Source organism: Equus przewalskii, chromosome 31, assembly GCF_037783145.1.
Source record: "Equus przewalskii isolate Varuska chromosome 31, EquPr2, whole genome shotgun sequence".
NCBI lineage: Eukaryota > Metazoa > Chordata > Mammalia > Perissodactyla > Equidae > Equus > Equus przewalskii.
Genome location: NC_091861.1, coordinates 689,522 through 711,826, shown reverse-complemented (window position 1 = coordinate 711,826; position 22,305 = coordinate 689,522). Strand labels below are relative to the sequence as shown.

Genomic DNA, 22,305 nt, shown 5'->3' with positions numbered 1-22,305 from the left:
CTTCTTTATCCATTTGTCCCTTGATGGGCACCTAGGTTGCTTCCAAGTCTTGGCTATTGTGTATAATGCTGCAATGAACATAGGGGTGCAAGTATCTTTATGCCTTTATGTTTTCAAGTTCTTTGGATAAATACCCAGCAGTGGGATAGCTGGATCATATGGTAGATCTAGTCTTAATTTTCTGAGGATACTCCATACTGCTTTCCATAATGGCTGCACCAGTTTTCACTCCTACCAGCAGTGAACAAGGGTTCCCTTCTCTCCACACCCTCTCCAACATTTGTTGTTTCCTGTCTTGTTAATTATAGCCATTCTGACCAGAGTGAGATGATACCTCATTGTAGTTTTCATTTGCATTTCCCTGATAGCTAATGATGTTGAGCATCTTTTCATATGCCTGTTGGCTATCCGTATATATTCTTTGGAGAAATCTCTGTTCAGATCTTTTGCCCGTTTTCTAATTGGATTGTTGGTTTTTTTGTTGTTGAGATGTATGAGTTCTTTGTATATTTTGGATATTAACCCCTTATCTGATAAATGGTTTGCAAATATCTTCTCCCAATTGTTAGGTTGTCTTTTCGTTTTGTTGATGGTTTCCTTTGTTGTGCAGAAGCTTTTTAGTTTGATGTAGTCCCATTTGTTCATTTTTTCTTTTGTTTCCCTTGCCTGGTCAGACATGGGACTTGAAAATATGCTGCTCAGACCGACGTCAAAGAGCGTACTCCCTATGTTTTCTTCTAGAAGCTTCATGGTTTCGGGTCTTACATTCAAGTCTTTAATCCATTTTGAGTTGGTTTTTGTGCATGGTGTAAGGGAATGGTCTACTTTCATTCTTTTGCATGTGGCTGTTCAGTTTTCCCAACACCCTTTATTGAAGAGACTCTCCTTTCTCCAACGTATGCTCTTGGCTCCCTTGTAGAATATTAGCTGTCCATAATGTGTGGGTTTACTTCTGGGCTCTCGATTCCATTCCATTGATCTGTGTGTGTGTTTTTGTGCCAGTACCATGCTGTTTTGGTTACTATGGCTTTGTAGTATATTTTGAAATCAGGGAGTGTGATACCTCCAGCTTTATTCTTTTTTCTCAAGAATCCTTTGGCTCTTCAGCGTCTTTTGTTGTTCCATATAAATTTTAGGATTCTTTGTTCTATTTCTGTAAAAATTGTTGTTGGAACTTTGATAGGGATTGCGTTGAATCTATAGATTGCTTTAGGAAGTATGGACATTTTAACGATGTTAATTCTTCCAATCCAAGAGCACAGAATATCTTTCCATTTCTTTGTGTCTTCTTTGATTTCTTTCAAGAATGTTTTATAGTTTTCAGTGTACAGATCTTTCACCTCTTTGGTTAAGTTTATTCCTAGGTATTTTATTCTTTTTGTTGCAATTGTAAATGGGATTGTATTCTTAATTTCTCTTTCTGCTACTTCGTTGTTAGTGTATAGAAATGCAACCGATTTTTGTATGTTGATTTTGTATCCCGCGACTTGACTGTATTTCTGTATTGTTTCTAAAAGTGTTTTAGTGGAATCTTTAGGGTTTTCTAGGTATAAAATCATGTCGTCTGCAAAGAGTGACAGTTTCACTTCTTCTTTTCCAATGTGGATAACTTTTATTCCTTTTTCTTGCCTGATTTCTCTGGCTAGGACTTCCAATACTATGTTAAATAAGAGTGGTGACAGTGGGCATCCTTGTCTGGTTCCTGTTCTTAGAGGGATAGCTTTCAGTGTTTCTCCATTGAGAATGATATTTGCTGTGGGTTTGTCATATATGGCCTTTATTATGTTGAGCTGTTTTCCTTCTACAGCAATTTATTTAGAATTTTTATCATAAATGGATGCTGTATCTTGTCAAATGCTTTCTCTGCATCTATTGAGATGATCATGTGATTTTTATTCTTCATTTTGTCAATGTGGTGTATCACGTTGGTAGATTTGTGGATGTTGAACCATCCCTGCATCCCTGGAATGAAACCCACTTGATCATGATGTATGATCTTTTTAATGTATTGTTGTATTTGATTTGCTAGTATTTTGTTGAGAATTTTTGCATCAATGTTCATCAGTGATATTGGCCTGTAATTTTCTTTTTTTGTGTTGTCCTTGTCTGGTTTTGGTATCAGGATAATGTTTGCTTTGTCGAAGGAGTTAGGAAGCCTCCCCTCCTCTTCAATTTTTTGGAAGAGTTTGAGAAGGATAGGTATTAAGTCTTCTTTGAATTTTTGGTAGAATTCACCAGGGAAGCCATCTGGTCCTGGACTTATATTTTCGGAGGTTTTTGATTGCTGTTTCGACCTCCTTACTGGTGATTGGTCTGTTCATATTTTCCACTTCTTCTTGGTCCATTTTTAGAAGGTTGTATGTTTCTAAGAATTTATCCATTTCTGGTAGATTATCCAATTTGTTGGCATATAGCTTTTCATAGTATTCTCTTATTATCTTTTGTATTTTTTTAAAAAAATTGGCACCTGGGCTAACAACTATTGCCAATCTTCCTTTTTTTTTTTTTTTCAAAGATTGGCACCTGGCCTGACAACTGTTGCCAATCTTTTTTTTTTTTCTGCTTTATCTCCCCAAACCCCACCCTGTACACAGTTGTATATCTTAGTCGCATATCCTTCTAGTTGTAGGATGTGGGATGCCGCCTCAACGTGGCCTGAAGAGCAGTGCCATGTCCGCGCCCAGGATCCGAAACCTGGGCCGCCGCAGTGGAGCACACGAACTTAACAACTCCACCACAGAGCCAGCCCCTATCTTTTGTATTTCTGAGGTGTCTGTTGTAATCTCTCCTCTTTCATCCTGATTTTATTTATTTAAGCCTTCTCTCTTTTTTTCTTGGTGAGTCTAGCTAAGGGTTCATCATGATAAATTCTTAATATAAAGAGTAGCTAAAGAATTGAACTGGTATTATATGAATATTTATTAGTTCTATTCTGAAATTTATTCATTGTACTTCCTCTAACTTTAGATAATTAATTTAGTTCCTCTGTGACTTTTATGTCTGTGTCCAAATTTGTGTTTATTTAAAGTTAATTTAATATATCATAGTTTCTTTTGCATTTTCTTTTAGGACTTAGAAGAAGAACGCTATTTATCTGTGGACAGTTCTCATACTTGCTTTCTGTGGTATTATAAAGTTATGTAAGTAATGCAATATTGAATACAAAGGTAATTAATGCTTTTGAAGAGTATTTAGCTTTAACTTTTAGTTACTAACCACAAATTCATTATCTACATTATAGTTTCCATATAAGCTTTCATTCACCAATCAGGATATCCTCAAATATATTGCCAAACTAATATTGAAGAAGAAACAGTAAAAATAACAATAGCAACTGCTATTTGAACATATTCTGCTTCTACATGTTCATACTTTATGTAAATATCTCTCTCACTTCTTGTAACAACATAAACATAAGTATTATCATCTTTTTTTATAAGTGAGGAAATGTAATCTTGGATAGTTCAAATAATTTGCACAAAAAAACACAGCTTCTAAAAGACAGCACTTTATGTGACTCTGGTTTTTAAGAGTACAGAGCTCTTTTATTTCTATTACATATATTGTATTCCAAAAGGACTTGTCTTGGATAGCTCTTCAAACTTGTTTTAACATAAGAGTGAATGAACATTAAGAAGGGAAAACTGGTACAAGAAGAAAGAATTAACTGCATTATAAAATCATTCGATAAGTAAAAAGCATCAATGAATCAGAATATTTCTTAGTATCATAGTCAAGGCAGTATTCTAAGCACTGTCTTGTGTGGCCTCTGCTCTCCAGACAACTGTAACATACCCAGTTCTTTTTATCTACTTAACATCCCTTCCTTTGGGGGAACCATGCCTCCCGTATTCTGTGATGAAATTGATAATTTCATGTGATTTGTGTGTTACTAACTCTACAACTCCACATTTCATTGGCCACAGTGATTATTCGAGGACTAGCACATGACCCAGGCAGCAGCTGTCAGAATACTCATATCTTCAGTAAAGCATGGTTGTTGCTGATAGTGTCATTATCCTGGTTCACATGGTTCCTTAAGTCAGATGGCTCTGCAGTTTATGTACAATTTTTGGATTGAAAGTTCTAATAACTAGATTTCAGCAAAGCCCCACCAGGAGTACACATTTAGCCACTCTTCTCTGAATTACTGCCACCTTCCCAGAGTCTTACCAAGAAGCAAGGATTGAGTCTCTGGTACTCATGACACTGGCAGGCTTCTGTCCTTTTTGGGAGTTTGGGAGATGCTAATTACCAGCTTTTCCCCTGTGTGTTTTGAAGACTTGAGAAATAGAAAAGTGAAAATATGGTGATAAAAACTTCTGGTACAGCTGAATTGGAGAATAGAACCTGCCTGTGTTTCCAAATGGGCTACTGTCTACTTCCCTGAGGAGAGTGACCCTGGGAACCATCAGAGAGGAGAATCTGCCAAGAAAGTGTTTATAGGCAGTTTCATGGGTTTCCAGTCTCACTCTGAGCCTCAAGAGCTGGTGAAAGAGACAGGCCTCCAGACTGCTCTGATCCAGATATGCTCCCTACACAAAAGCAAAAACAGAAGGAGAAGCACTTACCCGGGGGGACAGACAGGTTAGCCCAAAAGAGAGAAATCAGTGGGAGCTGTTGTTCTGTTACATAGGTTGTAAAAATGTTCACAATCTATCTCCTGTAAAAATACCATTTCACAAATAAAAATAAAACTAATACCCCTGTATCCATCATACAAATCAAAAAACAAAACCCATTCCCAGGACCTTAGAATCTGCTTTATGTCCATCCTGATCACATCCTATTTATCCCCCAAGAGTTAACCACGATCCTGAATATTGTATAATAAATGATGCCCTTGCTTTTTTAAAAAATAGTTTACCAATAATAACTGATTGTATTAAATCATTTAGTTTTGTCAGTTTTTGAATGTTATTTAAATTGAATGATATTGTATGTATTCATCTGTGGATTCTTTCTCTAAACATTATGTTTTTGATACTCGTCCATGTTTAAACAAGAATCTTTAGTTCTTGCATTGTAACTGCTCGATGGTATTCCATTGTGTGTCTGTTTTTGCTCATTCTGCTGCTGCTGCATTTATTCGCAGCATGGTGCCTTGCTCCTCGAAGTGTGGTCCAAGGACCAGCACACTAGCATCACCTGGGAACTTGTTAGAAATGCAGAATCTCGGGCCTCATTTCAGACCCGTGGGATCATAATCTGCATTTTCACAAGATCCTGCAGCCATTGGTATGGACATTAGTGTTTGGGAAGTATCAATCCAAGGCACACAAATGAAAGTTTCTCTAGGGTATAGACCTAAAAGTAAAATTGCCTAAAAATAGAATATGCTCTGGTTCAACTATATAGGCAAGGCCTAAATGAGTTTTGAAAAGGTTGTCCAAATTTATACTTATGTCGGCAGTAGATGAAAGCTCCTCACCAACACTTACTATCTTTATAATTTTTCTGATCTAGCAGGTGTGGAATTATGTCATTGCACTTTTTAGTTGCATTTCTCTGATTGCGATTGGGCACATTTTCATATACTCACGAGGAATTCTTTTCCTTCTCTGTTAAATGAGCATTTTTACCCATTTTTAAATTATTTTTATGTTCCATAATAATTTTTAAGATTTCATTATATTTTAATTACTAGGACATTATCATATTTGTAGAAATTATTTTATCTTAGTTTATGCAAATTTTCACTTCTTATGATCTCTATTGATAACAGTGGTCCTTACTATTGTAAGTGAATTCATCCACTCTTTCCCTTATCTTTAAATAGATAACATCTTTCGCTACCTCCAAGGTCATAAAATTAGTCTCCTGTGTTGTGTTTTAAAAGTTCTATATAGTTTGCCTGCTACAATTAAGTCCGTAATCCACTTAGAATTAGGTTTTGTACATGCTTTGAGATAGAGATCCAACTTTATTTTTTCTGCAGAAATACTTCATTTTCTCAGACTCATTTGTTGAACAATGTATTTATCTATAATGCCTACTCCTTCATAGATCACGTTTCCATGTATGCGTGGGTTTCTTTCCGGACTGACTGTCCTGTTCAGCTGATCTGTTTTTCTATACTTGAACAAATACTACATTCTCTTTATTACTATAACTTCATTTTTTAAATCTTGAGAAGTGATAGTGCAAGGACCCACCCCAGTCTGACCCCAACTCTTGTCCTTCTTCAGGAGAGTCTTGTTACGTCTTGGGCCTGGTTTTCCTTCCTATAAATATTTGGAATTGGTGTGTCAAATTCTGCAAGAGCTCTAGTTGGGATTTTTATAATTTGTCTAAATATTTTAATCAATTTGGAGAGTCTTTCTACTCAAGAATAATATATAACCCTCCATGTACTTAGGTCCTTTTGCATGTCTGCCAATAATATTTTGTAATTTTTCATAGAGGTGCCTGGACATGTTTATTTGGACTTACTCCTAGGTACTTTATATTTTTGTTGCTATTATAGTCAATTTTTTTAAATTACATTTTTTAAACTGTTGTATAGAATACAATGTACTTTTTTTTTTTTTTAAGATTGGCGCCTGAGCTAACAACTGTTGCCAATCTTTTTTTTCTTCTGCTTTTTCTCCCCAAATCCCCCCAGTACACAGTTGTATATTTTAGTTGTGAGTCTTTCTAGTTGTGACATGTGGGACGCCTGCCTCAGCATGGCCTGATGAGCAGTGCCATGTCCGCATCCAGGATCCAAAGCAGCGAAACCCTCGGCTGCTGAAGCGGAGCTCGCGAACTTAACCACTCGGCCACGGGGTCAGCCCCAGAATACCATGTACTTTTTTTTTTATAAATTTTTTTTTTTAAAGATTGGGACCTGAGCAAACAACTGATGCAGGGTCGGTGAGCCGAGGAGTCGAAAGAAAGATTTCTTACACTCTCAAGATCTGGCAGTAGTGCTCTTTTATTTAGAGAATAGAATAGCATGGGGACAGGACCCATGGGCAGTCAGAGCTTCTGCTGCTGCTGCCGCTTCTGCTGCCCCCACTGGCATGGGGACAGGGCCCATGGGCAGGCAGAGCCGCTGCTGCTGCCCCTGCTGGCATGGGGACAGGACCCATGGGCAGGCAGAGCTGGTGCGTGGGGACAGGACCCACGGGCAGTCAGAGCTCCTGCTGCTGCCCCAAGTTGAGGGTTAGGGCTAATTTTATAAGGCATGGGTATGTGATTCATCTCTTTACAAGACAAAGAATATGTAAAAAAGTTAAAATGGTATCAGTGCCCGTTTGGTCTGGCCATTTGGCCGTCCCACAACTTTTAGATAAGAATCAAACCGGATTGAGTAAATGGCAGAAGTCACTGCTTGAATTTTATCCTCGGCTAAGGACAAAGGAGGATTTGTGGGGGGGGGGGGGTCAGTTACATGAGGTTGCCAGACAGTAACCAACTTAAGTTCTTGCCTCTGGCATTGATTAAGAGCTTCTAGAGATAAGACCACCCCCCCTTCTTCCTGGCACAGAGAGGGAGGCATCTTCACAGATAGAGGTTTCCCTTAGAAATGTAAATGTTTCCCAACAAAGGGGCAAACAAATTCCACTCCTTGGAGCCTGAATCTCATCTGTAGTTTTAAAAGTAACCAGCCTAAAATCCTCATCATAAACCGTTTTAAAATTAAGCAGCCTAAAAATCCTCATCACAACTGTTGCCAATCTCCTTTATTTTCTTCTTCTTCTTCTTCTTTTTTTTCTCCCCAAATCCCCCCAGTACATAGTTATATATTTTCATTGTGGGTCCTTCTAGTTGTGGCATGTGGGAAGCCGCCTCAGCATGGCCTGATGAGTGGTGCTGATGCGGGGTCGGTGAGCCGAGGAGTCAAAAGAAAGATGTCTTAGACTCTCAAGATCTGGCAGTAGTGCTCTTTTATTTAGAGAATAGTGTGGAATAGCATGGGGACAGGACCCATGGGCAGTCAGAGCTTCTGCTGCCCCCGCTGGCATGGGGACAGAGCCCATGGGCAGGCAGAGCCACTGCTGCTGCCCCCGCTGGCATGGGCGCGGCATGGGTACAGGACCCATGGGCAGGCAGAGCTGGTGCGTGGGGACAAGACCCACGGGCAGTCAGAGTTCCTGCTGCTGCCCCGAGTTGAGGGTTAGGGCTAAATTTAAGGCATAGGTATGTGAGTTATCTCTTTACAAGACAAAGAATATGTAAAAAAGTTAAAATGGTATCAGTGACCGTTTGGTCTGGCCATTTGGTGGTCCCACAACTTTAGATAAGAATCAAACCGGATTGAGTAAATGGCAGAAGTCACCACTTGAATTTTATCCTCGGCTAAAGACAAAGGAGGATTTGGGGGTGGGGTCAGTTACATGAGGTTGCCAGACAGTAACCAACTTAAGTTCTTGCCTCTGGCATTGATTAAGAGCTTCTAGAGATAAGACCATCCCCCCCTTCTTCCTGGCACAGAGAGGGAGGCATCTTCACAGATAGAGGTTTCCCTTAGAAATGTAAATGTTTCCCAACAAAGGGGCAAACAAATTCCACTCCTTGGAGCCTGAATCTCATCTGTAGTTTTAAAACTAACCAGCCTGAAAATCCTCATCATAAGCCATTTTAAAATTAAGCAGCCTAAAAATCCTCATCAGTGCCATGTCCATGCCCAGGATCCGAACTGGTGAAACCCTGGGCCGCAGAAGCAGAGCGTGCAAACTTAACCGCTCAGCCACGGGGCGGCCCTTACAATGCACTTTTGAATTGTCAATGAAAATAATCCATAACCAATCTATAAATGAAAATTTGGGTGAGTTTATTATGAGCTTAAATCTGAGGATTATGACCCGGGGCCTTTCTTCCCGAAGGGAGAAAGGGCACCAAAGAAGTGGGGTGCACAGACTGGTTATATACCCCCAGAGAGGATGTTTCACATAGGATTGAAATGTCCCTTTTACAGTAGTCGTGAGACTGCTCTGTCGGCACAGCGATTGATGGAAACAGCAGGTAGGTCTGCTGTCTTGGTGGACACAGCAGGGTGGCAGTCTGTTGTCTCCAGCTGAGTGGTCACTGGTGAGCTGGGTGGTCAAAGGTGAGTGCAGCAATCAGTTCCTAGCCTAAGGAAAAATGCTTATCCCTAAGGAAATGCTAATGTGGGGGGAAGTTGCACCTTTATGTCAAGGGCCTTTGTTCTGGCCATGGGAAATGTCTAAGCAGATATGCAATGCGTGCTCAATAGCCACAGTCAGGCCCTTTTGGAAAACAAAAACAAAGTCAGGCTGTATTAGGTTTATACCAAATGGCTTCCTCATATACTCCAATATATCCTATTGCTTGCCATTTTTATTTGTCAGAATGTTGATTTTCATATTCAGTAACCTTGCTGAATTCTTATATTCTGATAATTTACTTATATATTCTCTTGGAATTTTTACAAATCATATCACCTGTGAATAATGATGGTTTTGTTTATTCCTGTCCAATAAATATACCTTTTATTCTTTCATTCTTACTGCCTGGCTAGAACATCAAACACGGTTTCCTAGAAGGGTGATAGCAGGACTCCTTGTCTGATTCCTGGCCTCAAAAGGGAGGCTCTCCCTATTTTGTGTAATACTTGTTACAGGCTACTGATGCGGGGTCGGTGAGCCGAGGAGTCGAAAGAAAGATTTCTTGGACTCTCAAGATCTGGCAGTAGTGCCCTTTTATTTAGGGAATAGTGTAGCATGGGGACAGGACCCATGGGCAGTCAGAGCTTCTGCTGCCACCGCTTCTGCTGCCCCCGCTGGCATGGGGACAGGGCCCATGGGCAGGCAGAGCCGCTGCTGCTGCCCCTGCTGGCATGGGGATAGGACCCATGGGCAGGCAGAGCAGGTGCATGGGGACAGGACCCACGGGCAGTCAGAGCTCCTGCTGCTGCCCCAAGTTGAGGGTTAGGGCTAATTTTATAAGGCATGGGTATGTGATTCATCTCTTTACAAGACAAAGGAAAGAACATGAAAAAAGTTAAAATGGTATCAGTGCAGGTGGGGTCTGGTCTTTGGGTGATCCCATGACTTTTAGACCAGAATCAAAGCGGATTAAGTAAAGGTCAGAAGCCACCACCCTAAATCAGTTACATGGGATTGCCAGACAGCAACCAACTTAAGTTCTTGCCTTCCCCATTAAGAGTTTCTAGGGATAAGGTCATCTCTCCTCTTCTTCCTGGTACAGAGAGGGAGGCACCTTTTACAGATAGAGATTTACCTTACAAATGTAAATGTGTCCCAACAAGGGCAAGTTCCATTCCCCAGAGCTTCCCTCCCTGTCCCAGTTTATCAAAAGCAATCAGCCCAAAACAATCCCGATGCCAAAGAGACATATCTTGGGGTGGCCAATTTCAGGTCCCTACAAGCTCATCCACCCTTCCTTCACAAATGCAAATGTCTCTCAAAAGGGCAAGCAAAATTCCAGTCCTCGGAGCCTGCTTCTCATCTGCAGTTTTAAAAGTAACCAGCCTAAAAATCCTCATCATAAACCGTTTTAAAAGTAAGCAGCCTAAAAATCCTCATCACTACGAGTTGACCTTTACCTGGTTGAGGAAGTTCCCTTCTTTTCCAAACTGGTGATGAATTTTTCTTATGAATCAGTGTTGAAATTTATTCAAAGTTTTTTCTGCTTCCACTTAAAAGTTATGTGTTTTTTCTCTTTTACTATGCTAATATGATGAATAACAGTTATCAATATTTCCATATTAAACTAACCTTGTATTTCTGGAAGTGGCCAACTTGGTCTTGATGAATCATCTTTCATAGACATTAGTGGGTTCTGTATACTGTTTATATAATATTATATAATAATAATAATAAATTATTTATAAGTAGAAATAATTATTAAATAAATTTAATAATTCTGTTTAAACTTTAGTTATTTTAAACTTTAAAATCATTTTAAACTGTCTAATGTTCATAGACATAGGTGGGTTCTGTTTACACTACCGCTGTTTGTGGTCTTGTTCTGTTAGCTTTTGTGTGTGCGCATATTCATGAGTGAGAGTGGCCTGTGGTTTCCTCCCTCATACTATCCTTTTCTAGTTTTTGTGTCAAGACTGTGCTAGATTCATCATGTGAGTAGGAGTAGTCATTCTTTTCTATTCTCTGAGAGATTTTGTATAAGATTGGAAACATATGTTCCTTGAGTATTTGATGTAAACTTGCATAGAAATCCTTGGATCTGGATTTGTTTGTGTGTGTGTGTGTGTGTGTGTGTGTGTGTGTGTGCATGCGTGTGTATGTGAGGCGGAAGGTTTCCTAACTATTAATTCAATTTCTTTGATGGCCATAGGGCTATTTTAGAGTTCTAATTCTTGTAAAATCCATTTTTGTTAGTATTTTTCTAGGAGTTTATCCATGTCTTTGGTTATCAATTTTAGTATCAATTTAATGTCATAAAGTTGTCTATAATATCCTTTTATATTTGTTTAACCTTTGAGGTAGTTGTAGTTATGCCTCTCTTTAACATTTCCTATATTTTTATTTGTGCCTTCCTTCTGTTTTCTTGTTCCTCCTAGAGATATTTCTATTTTATTAATCTTTTCAGAGAACTGGCTTTGTTGAGTTTTTCTCTTGTTGTCCATTTTACCTTAACTCATGTTTTTCATTATTTTCTTCTTTGAGTTTGTTTTTCTAAAAGTTATTAAATTGGCTATTTATCCCAGTAGGCTTGAGGCTTTCTTTTTTTCTAACATATGTGTTAAGGGAATAAATTTTCTTCTAGCATCTGTTGAAGAAAAGTCTTTTTCTTGTTTCCTTCTTCTGCCCAAAGCCCTCCAGTAAGTATTCTATATTCTGGTTGTAGGTCCTTCTGGCTGTGCTATGTGGGATGCCGCCTCAGCATGGAATGATGAGTGGTGCCCATGTCCATGACCAGGATCCAAACGGGCAAAACACTGGGCCACTGAAGTAGAGCACACAAACTTAACCACTCGGCCACGGGGTCAGTCCCCATATGAGTCTTTTAAATTATTATTTGGTTATTGAATTCTAGCCTAATTGTATTGTGATCAGAGAAGTGCTGGAATCTAATTTTTGGCCCAGCATGTAGACAATTTTACAAGTGTCTCATGTGTACCTAAAGAAAATATATTTTCCTATTATTGGGTGAAGCATTCTATTCGTGTCCAGTAGGCCAGGTGTGTTGAGTGCACTGTTCAAATCTTCTGTGTGTTTGACTCACTGTCAACTTGATCTATCCATTAAGGAGGGAGCTGTGCTAAAACTTCCCACCATGATGACAGACATGTCACTTTTCCTTGTAAGTACCTACATTTTGCTTTATATTTTGAAGTTATCTTTTAGGCATATATGATTTTAAAATTATTAAGCCCTTTTGAAGAATTGGAACTTTATTTTTAGTGGCCTTTTTTCTTACTTATAATGCTTTTTATTTTTTGCCTTATGTTCTGTTTTGTCATATGGTAATATATTCATGTGTCTTTATCCTTTGATTTTCAATTTTTCTATAAACTTATATTTTAGGTGTTTCATTTGTAAATGATGTAAAACTGGATTTGCTGTGTTTTCTAGTATGACAGTCTTTGTCCCTGAATTAGGCAGTTTAGTGCATTTATCTTTAGTGATTACCTATGTATTTAAATTTATATCTATGGTAGAAATAAATGTCCTTTCTATTTACCTTCTTAAAACTCTTTACATCTTTAGAATGTTTTAATTCTAATCATGACTTAGTTAATATTTTCTTTCTTGTCAGTTCTTTTCTCCTTTATTCCTTATTCAATTTTTCTTCATACTTGTTTAGAAATTATAAACTCTATGTCTGTCTAACATGACACTCCAGTAATTTCAACATATATAAAGTCTAAATTTAATCAATACGTTTATTCTTCTCTCAAACAATACAAGAATCTTTAGAATAGTTTAATTCTGATTATATCTCTCTCAACTTATATCCCATTGTATCCAGTATATTGTTTTTTTATTTTTATTTTTTTTAAAGACTTTATTTTTCCTTTTTCTCCCCAAAGCCCCCGGTACATAGTTCTATATTTTTTTTAGTTGTGAGTTCTTCTAGTTGTGGCGTGTGGGATGCTGCCTCAGCATGGCTTGATGAGCTGTGCCATGTCTGTGCCCAGGCTCCAAACCGGTGAAACCCTGGGCTGACGAAATGGAGTTTGAGAACTTAACCACTCAGCCATGGGGCTGGCTTTATTATGGGGCTTTATTAGTTTATTTTTACCCTTTCAAATTTGACATTGTTATCAGCATATTATACATTTATAGAAGCATTCCTCTTTTGTCTCCGTCCTATCTGGGTTTACTTTCTTCCGCATGAAGTACATCACTTAGAATTTTGTTTAGTGACGTCATCTGTCAATGGTAAATACTCAGATTTTGTTTGTCATAAAATGTCTTTAATTTTATTCTAAAAAGAGTTTTTCTGGGTAAATCTAGTTTGGCAGTTATTTTTTCTCAGGTTATGAAGAAATTGTTCCACTATATGTTTGTTCGATATTGTCAACCATCAGGATAATTACATTTCCTTTGTAGGTGATCTGTTCTTTTTTTTCTGTCTGCTTTGAAATATTCCACATTTGCTAAATATTTGCTAAATTGCTATGATTTGTGAGGTTATAGTACTTTGATTTGTGGTTGGGATTGACAATTATATATACCTATAGAATCATCACTAAAGCCACTTAGAGAATGTTTCAATCACCTCCAAAAGTTTTCTTGTGCACTTTTACAGACAGTCCCTCACCCAGAGGCAGCCTTCTTTCTGATTTAATCATCTGAGCTTAGTTTTCCATTTTTGAGTTTTATATAAATGTAGTTATAATGTATACACTCTTTTGTATCTGGCCTTTTATCCTCAATATAAGACTTTTTAGACAAACTCACGTTGTTGTATGTTTCAATGGTTTGTTCTTTTTTATTTTTAAGTAGTATAATTATACCTCAATTTGATCATCCATTTTTCTTTTGTTGCACATTTGAGTTGTTCCAGTTTGGGGCCTTTATGAATAAAGCTGCTATGTAAATTTTTGTACAAGTCTTTCTGCAGACGTAGATTTTCATTTCTTTTTTGTAAATATCTGGGGTACAATTTCTGGATTAGGGGATTGGCAAGTATCAAACTTTGTAAGAAAAAGCCAAATCATTTTCCAAAGCAATTATTTACTGCAATTTATGAGCATTCCAGTTGCTCCATATTTTTGCCAATATTTAGTATTGTCATGATAGTAAGAATTAAATGCTATGTCATTGTGGTTAAAATTGGGATTCCTTCATGACTAATGATGTTGGGTATCTTCTCATGAGCTTGTTGGCCACTCCTATATGGTTTTTTGTAAAGTATATGTTCAAGTCTTTTATCTAGTTTTTAATTGAGTTGTTTGTCTTTTTACTAATGATGTGTAGTATTTCTTTATACAAATTCTACGTCAAATATATGTGTTGTGCATATTGTCTTCCAGTGTATGGCATGCCTTTTCATTTGCTTAATAGTGTCTTTTGATAAACAGAAATTTTAATTTTCGATTAAGTTCTATTTATGTATTTTCACTTTTACAGTAAGTACTTTTTGAGTCTTATCTAATAAACCTTTGTCTACTCCAGAGATACAAAGATACTCTCCTAAGTTTCCTTCTAGAAGCTTTGTCATTTTAGCTTGTCCACTTAGATCTATGATCCACCTGACTTTATTTTTTTGTGTATGGTATGAGAATGGGTCAAAAGTTTCATTTTTTTCTCTTATGTTTATATGGCACTTTTTACAGCATTCTTTGTTGAAAGACTTTTCTTTTCCCATTGATTAGCTCTGTTACCTTGTAAAGAGTCAACTAATGTTGCAAGGTCAATTGTCTATATCTGGGTCTATGTCTGGATTTTGTTCTATTTTGTTGTTCTATTTGTCCCTCATTAATGCCAATACCACACTCTCTTGATTATTCCAGATGGTTATTATGTTTTAAAAACAGACACTATAAGTCTTCTAGCTTTGTTCTACTTGTTAACGATTACTTTGGCTGTTCTATGTCCTTTCCATTTCTCTTTAAATTTTTTTTTCTTCTAAAGATTGGCACCTGAGCTAACAACTGTTGCCAATCTTATTTTTTCTGCTTTATCTCCCCAAATCCCCCCAGTACATAGTTGTATATCTTAGTTGCAGGTCCTTCTAGTTGTGGTATGTGAGATGCCACCTCAACATGGCCTGACAAACGGTGCCATGTCCACGTCCAGGATCTGAACCAGCAAAACCCTGAGCCACCGCAGCGGAGCATGCGAACTTAACCACTCGGCCATGGGGCCGGCCTCTCTATTTAAATTTTAATATCAGCTTATTTCTACTAAAAGAATGCTGAGATTTTGATTGACATAACATTGAATTTATAGATCAAATTGGAGAAAACTGACATAACAACAATATTGAGTCTTTTAATTCATGAACATGGTATATCTGTTTACTTAGGTCTATTTTGGTTTATTTCTTCAAAGTTTTATAGCTTTCAGTTTAGAGGTCTTATACATATTTTGTTGAATTTATTTTAAAGTATTTATGTTTTTCATGCTATTGTAAATGGTGTTGCAAACTTTAGTTAGCAAACATCTTTACTTTCTTTTTGTAAAATACAATTTCTTTAACTCCAAATATTCCCTTTCTTGCTTTGGCTTATTCTTCTCTATTTTGTTTCTATCTAGTTGTTACTTTATCCTCCAAGTTAGACATTTTTTTCTGTCAATTTTTATTTAGATTTATTCACAGGTCTACCATTTTCTTTCTGAACAATGCTTCTGGTATCTCAGACATTCTTTCTCACGTTACTTTCTCTTTCTGAAGTATATCCTTTAAGAGTTCATTAAGGGAGTATTTTTTAGGGATAAATTTTCACAGTATTTGTGCCTCTGAAAATGTCTTTATTTTATCTTCATTCTTGAAAAATAGTTTCTCTGGGAATACAAGTCTAGGTTGGTTTATATTTTCTCCCAAGGCTTACAATTATTTTCAATTGTCCTCTGGCTTCTACTATTGCACTTGAGAACTCTGCTGTCTGATGGTTTATCTTTTCAGGTAATCTGTATTTTCTCTGTGGCTGTTTTAAGAACTTATCCTTGCCTGTGCTGTTTCACTATTGTAGGTTTCTTTTTATTTATCTTACTTATGATTTCTGGCAGTTCTTGAATCTGAAGATTAGTGTCTCTCATCAATTCTGAAAAATTGAGTCATTATCTTTTCAAGTATTTGTTCTCTCTCATTGCTTCTCTTCTGTCTTTTTAGATTTTCATAATAGAAATGTATGTCACATTTTTCATTCTATCCTTCCTGACTCTTCAGGTCTTTTTATATTTTCCATCATTTTGTCTCCCATGATTTACTCTAGACTATTTTTTCATATATTTCTTTCAGTTCACTAATTCATCATCTGTTTCTAAAATTTTTAATGACTAAAATCCTACAATCTAGAGGGAACTACCATAGTATACTATTCTGCCATTTCTTCATCATTGCATCCAGAATTGGATCTTTGTTGGGCCCAGGGCAAAATGAAAATGTGAGTCCTCTTGTTCAAAAGGCAGGGGGAAAATACTGTTAAAAGTATTATATATAAAGTTTTCCCTTTCTTCCATGGTCATTCTCTACCTGTCATTGTGTTTTTTATGTGTCATGCTCTCATGGATGTGAGAATACTTTTGAGCCAAGTACAGACCCTCATAGTCTCCTGGTGATTCAGCATGTGTGCAGCCCACCAGCTGTCGTTTCCCTTCTCAATAGCCATTGAACTGACACATCTTGCCCCAGCCAAGCCTAGAGTCTGAAATCGTCAAGCCACGTATTTTCCATAGAGTGAGCCTACCACATCAAGTCATGGCAGATGGGCAACTCCCAAGGGTATTGCACTTCTGCACTGGGACACACCAGGTACTTGGGTTGGAAGTGAGCAAGAGCCCTACCCCTGCCAAGATGGGGCCTCCATCTGCCACACCACGATACTGCTAGCTATGGGTGGGACAGTTGCTGCCATGCCTGACTCCAACATGCCACAGGACTCATACACCCTACACTGACTACTTTCCCACACCTGAGCCCAGGGCCTCACCCAGGTCACATGTAAGGAAGATCATAGAGTATTTGTTTTTCTCCATTGGACTTATTTCACTTAGCACAATATCTTCAAGGTCCACGCAAAAAAGTAAAAGTATGTATGTATCACATTTTCTTCATCCACTCTTCTGTTGAAGGTCACTTAGGTTGTTTCCATATGTTGGCTATTGTGAATAATGTTACAATGAGCATAGGGGTGCAGATCACACAGAAGTAGGATTACTGGATCATGTGGTAGTTGTATTGTTAATTTTTTGAGGAACCTCCATACTATTTTCCATAGTGGCTGCACCAATTTACATTCCCACCAACGGCGCACAAGTGTTCCCTTTCCTCCACAGCCTTGCCAACATATGTTATTTCTTGTCTTTTTGATGATAGCCATTCTGACAGATGTGAGGTGATATCTCATTGTGGGTTTGATTTGCATTTCCCTGGTGATAAGTGATGTTGAGCACCTTTTCACATCCCTGTTGGCCATTTGTATATCTCCCATGGAAACATGTGCCTTTAGGCGCTTTGCCCATTTTTTTAATCAGATTGGCAGGGATTTTCTTTGCTTTGTTTTGTTTTGTTTGCTGTTGAGTTGTAGGAATTCCTTATATATTTTGGATATTAACCCCATATCCGGTATATGGTTTCCAAAATAATTTCTCCTATTCCATAGGTTACTTTTTCATCTTGTTCATTGCTTCTTTTGCTGTGCAGAAGCTTTTTAGTTTGATATAGTCCCACTTGTTGATTTTTGCTTTTGTTACTTGTGCTTTAGGTGTCATATTCAAAAACTCAGTGCCAAGACTGATGTCGAGGAGCTTTCTCACCTATGTTTTCTTCTAGGAGTTTACAGTTTCAGATCTCACATTTAAGTCTTTAGTTCATTTCAAGTTAATTCCTTCAGTGAGGTAAGATAGGGTTCCAGTTTCATTCTTTTTCATATGGATATCCAGTTTTCCCAACACCATTTATCGAAGAGACTATTCTTTCCCCATTTCTTGGCCCTCTTGACAAATATAAGGTGACTGTATATGCTTGAGTTTATTTCTGGGCTCTCGATTCTCTTACATTGGTCTGTGTATCTATGTTATGCCAGTAGCATACTGTTTTGATTACTATAGCTTTGTAATATAGTTTGGAATAAGGAAGCATGATGCCTCTGGCTTTATTCTTTCTCAAGACTACTTTGACTATTTGGGGTCTTTTGTGATTCCATGCACATTTTAGAATTTTTTCTCCTCTTTCTGTGAAAAATGCTATTGGAAATTTGATAAGGATTGCAGTGAATCTATAGAAGCAGCTTATAGAAGGTTTTGGGTAGTGTGAACCCTTTAACAATATTGATTCTTCTGATCCATTAACATGAGTTGGATATCTTTCCATTTATTTGGGTCTTCTTCACATTCTTTCTTCAGTGTCTTATGAGTTTTGGTGTTCAGATCTTTCACTTCCTTGGTTAAATTTATTCCTAATTATTTCATTGTTTTTGATACTATTGTAAATGGGATTATTTCTTTTTCTGCTTGTTTATTGTTTGTGTATAGAAACACAACTGATTTCTGTATGTTGATTTTGTATCCTTCCACTTACTGAATTTTTTGATTAGTCCTAACTATTTTTTGGTGGAGTCTTTAGGATTTTCTATATACAAAATCATGTCATCAGAGAACAGAGACAATTTTACTTCTTCTTTTTCAATTTGGATGCTTTTTCTTCCCTGATTGCTTTAGTTAGGACTTTTTGTACTATGTTAAATAGGAGTGGTGAGAGTGGGCACCCTTCTCTTGTTCTTGATCTTAGAGGAAAAACTTTCACCATTTAGTATGATGTTAACTGTGGGCTTGTCATATATTGCCTGTATTATGTTAAGGTATGTTCTTTCTACAGCAAATTTTTGGAGAGTTTTTATCAAGAAAGGATGTTGTATTTTGTCAGATGCTTTTTCTGCATGTATTGAGATGATCATATGATATTTGCCTTTCATTCTATTAATGTGGTGTATTCACATTTATTTATTTGCCTATGTTAAATCATCCTTGCATCCTGGGATAAATCCCACTTGATCATCATGTATGATCTTTTCACTGTGCTGTTGAATTCAGTTTGTTAGTGTCGTGTTGAGAATTTTTGCATCTTTATTCATTGGAGATATTGGCCTGTAGTTTTCTTTTCTTGTGGTGTCCTTCTCTGCTTTGGTATCAGGGTAATGCTGTCCCTGTAAAATGAGTTTGGGAGTGTTCCCTCCTCTTCAGTTTTTTGGAAGAGATTGAGAAGGATTGGTATTAATTCTTCTTGAAATCTTTGGTAGAATTCACCAATGAAACCATCTAGTCCTGGGCTTTTCTTTGATGGGAAATTTTTACTTACTGGTCTAATATCCTGACTTGTTATTGGTCTGTCAGATATTCTATTTCCTCATGATTTAGTCTTGGTACATTGTATATTTTTAGGAATGTATTCATTTCTTCTAGGTTGTCAAAAATGTTGGCCTATAATTGTTCATAGTAGTCTCTTATGATCATTTGTATTTCTGTAGAATTGTTAGTAATGTCTCCAGTTTCATTTCTGATTTTAGTAGTTTGAGTCTTCTGTCTTTTTTTCTTAGTCTAGCTAAAGGTTTGTCAATTTTGTTTATCTTTTCAAAAAACCAATTCTTAGTTTCATTGATCTTTTCTATTCTTTTTCTGGTCTCTTTTTCACTTATTTCTGTTCTGATCTTTGTTATTTCCTTTCTTCTGCTAACTTTGGGCCTAGTTTCTTCTTCTCTTTCTAGTTCCTTGAGGGGTAAAGTTAAGTTGTTTATTTGAGGTTTTTCTTAGATGGGCATTTATCACTACAAACTTCCTTCCTTGAACTGTTTTTGCTACATCTCGTAAGTTTTGTTATATTGTGCTTCTTTTTTCATTTTTTGCAAGATATTTTTTGATTTTCCTTTTAATTTTATCTTTCACCCAATGGTTGTTCAGAAGTGTGTCATTAGTTTCCACATATTTGTGAATTGTCCAGTTTTTTTTCATTTTATTGAGGTCATAATACTTTATAACATTATAAAATTTCAGTTGTACATTATTATTTGTCAGTCACCATATAAATATGCCCCTTTACCCCTTATGCCCACTGCCCAACCCCCTTCATCTCTGGTAACCACTAGTCTATTCTCTTTTTCCGTGTGTTAGTTTATCGTCCATATATGAATGAAATTGTACAGTGTTTGTCTTTCACTGTCTCGCTCATTTCACTTTATATAATACCCTTAAGGTCCATCCATGTTGTTATGAATGGGATGATTTTGTCTATTTTATGGCTGAGTAGTATTCCATTTTATATATATATCACATCTTCTTTATCCAGTCATCGGTTGGTGGGCACTTGGGTTGCTTCCACGTCTTGGCTATTGTGAACAATGCTGAAATAAACATAGGGGTGCATAAGTCTTTTTGAATTGTTGATTTCAAGTTCTTTGGAAAATTCTCCAGTAGAAGGATAGCTGGGTCATATGGTATTTCTATTTTTAACTTTTTTTTTTTTAAAAGATTTTATTTTTCCTTTTTCTCCCCAAAGCCCCCCGGTACATAGTTGTATATTCTTCGTTGTGGGTCCTTCTAGTTGTGGCATGCGGGACGCTGCCTCAGCGTGGTTTGATGAGCAGTGCCATGTCCGCACCCAGGATTCGAACCAACGAAACACTGGGCCGCCTGCAGCAGAGCGCGCGAACTTAACCACTCGGCCAAGGGGCCAGCCCCAGTCTATTTTTAACTTTCTGAGAAATCTCCATACTGTTTTCTATAGTGGCAGCACCAGTTTGCATTCCCACCAGCAGTGTATAAGGGTTCCCTTTTCTCCACATACTCTCCAACACTTGTTATTTTTTGTCTTCATGATTATAGCCATTCTAACAGGTTAAGGTAATACCTTAGTGTAGTTTTGATTTGCATTGCCCTGATTATTAGTGATGCTGAACATCTTTTCATGTGCCTTTTGGAGATCTGTATATCTTCTTTGGAAATATGTCCATTCATATCCTCTGCCCATTTTTTGATCAGGTTGTTTGTTTTTTTTGCTGTCCAGTTGTGAGAGTTCTTTATATATTTTGGAGATTAGCCCCTTGTCGGATATATGATTTAAAATATTTTCTCCCAATTGGTGGGTTGTCTTTTTGTTTTGTTCTTGGTTTCCTTTGCCTTGCAGAAGCTTGTTAGTCTGATGAAGTCATACTTGTTTCTTTTTTCTTTTGTTTCCCTTGTCCAAGTAGACATGGTATTTGAAAAGATCCTTCTAAGAGCGATGTCAAAAGTGTATTGCCTATATTTTCTTCTAGGAGTTGCAGGGTTTCAGGTCTTACCTTCAAGTCTTTAATCCATTTTGAGTTAATTTTTGTGTATGGAAAGATAATGATCTACTTTCATTCTTTTGCATGTGGCTGTCCAGTTTTCCCAACACCATTTATTGAAGAGACTTTCCTTTCTCCATTGTATGTTCTTGGCACCTTTGTTGAAGATTAGCTGTCCATAGATTTGTGGTTTTATTTCTGGGCTTTCAGTTCTGTTCAGTTGATCTGTGTGTCTGTTTTTGTACCAGGACCATGTTGTTTTGGTCACTATAGTTTTGTAGTATATTTTGAAGTCAGGGTTTGTGATGCCTCCACCTTTGTTCTTTTATCTCAGGATTGCTGTAGCTATTTGGAGTCTTTTGTTTCCCCATGTGAATTTTAGGATACTTTGTTCTATTTCCATGAATAATGTCATTGGGATTCTGATTGGGATTGCATTGAATCTGTAGATTGCTTTGGGGTCTTCTCTATATAAAATCATATCATCTACAAAAGTGAGAGTTTCACTTCTTCATTGCCTGTTTGGATTCCTTTTATTTCTTTTTGTTGCCTAATTGCTCTGGCCAAAATCTCCAGTACGATGTTGAATAAGAGTGGTAAAAGTGGGCACCCTTGTCTTGTTCCTGTTCTCAGAGGGACGACTTTCAGTTTTTCCCCGTTGAGTATGACGTTGGCTGTGGGTTTGTCAAATATGACCTTTATTAGGTTGAGGTACTTTCCTTCTATACCCACTGTATTGAGAGTTTTTATCATAAATGGATGTGGGATCTTGTCAAATGGTTTCTCTGCATCTATTGAGATGATCATGTGCTTTTTATTCCTTATTTTGTTAACATGGTGAATCACATTGATTGATTTGCAGATTTTGAACCATCCCTGTGTCCCTGGTATAAATCCCACTTGATCAAGGTGTACGATCCTTTTAATGTTTTGCTGTATTC

The 22,305-nt window shown here is 37.3% G+C and overlaps 1 protein-coding gene across 15 annotated transcripts in view; it reads left to right on the top strand.

Moving 5' to 3' along the window:
- CATSPERE (catsper channel auxiliary subunit epsilon) overlaps window positions 1-22,305 on the top strand; it is a 263,656-nt gene that overhangs the window by 59,528 nt on the left and 181,823 nt on the right. For 12 of the 15 annotated variants that reach the window (XM_070602097.1, XM_070602095.1, XM_070602105.1 and 9 more), the window contains one exon: window positions 3,070-3,140. The exons of 1 other annotated variant lie outside the window; for it this stretch is intronic. In XM_070602097.1, the coding sequence (XP_070458198.1) occupies window positions 3,070-3,140 (71 nt within the window). Of the gene's footprint in view, window positions 1-3,069; window positions 3,141-12,095; window positions 12,235-22,305 lie in introns of those variants that run through there. 2 more of the 15 variants (XM_070602110.1, XM_070602102.1) reach the window with 1 other exon arrangement.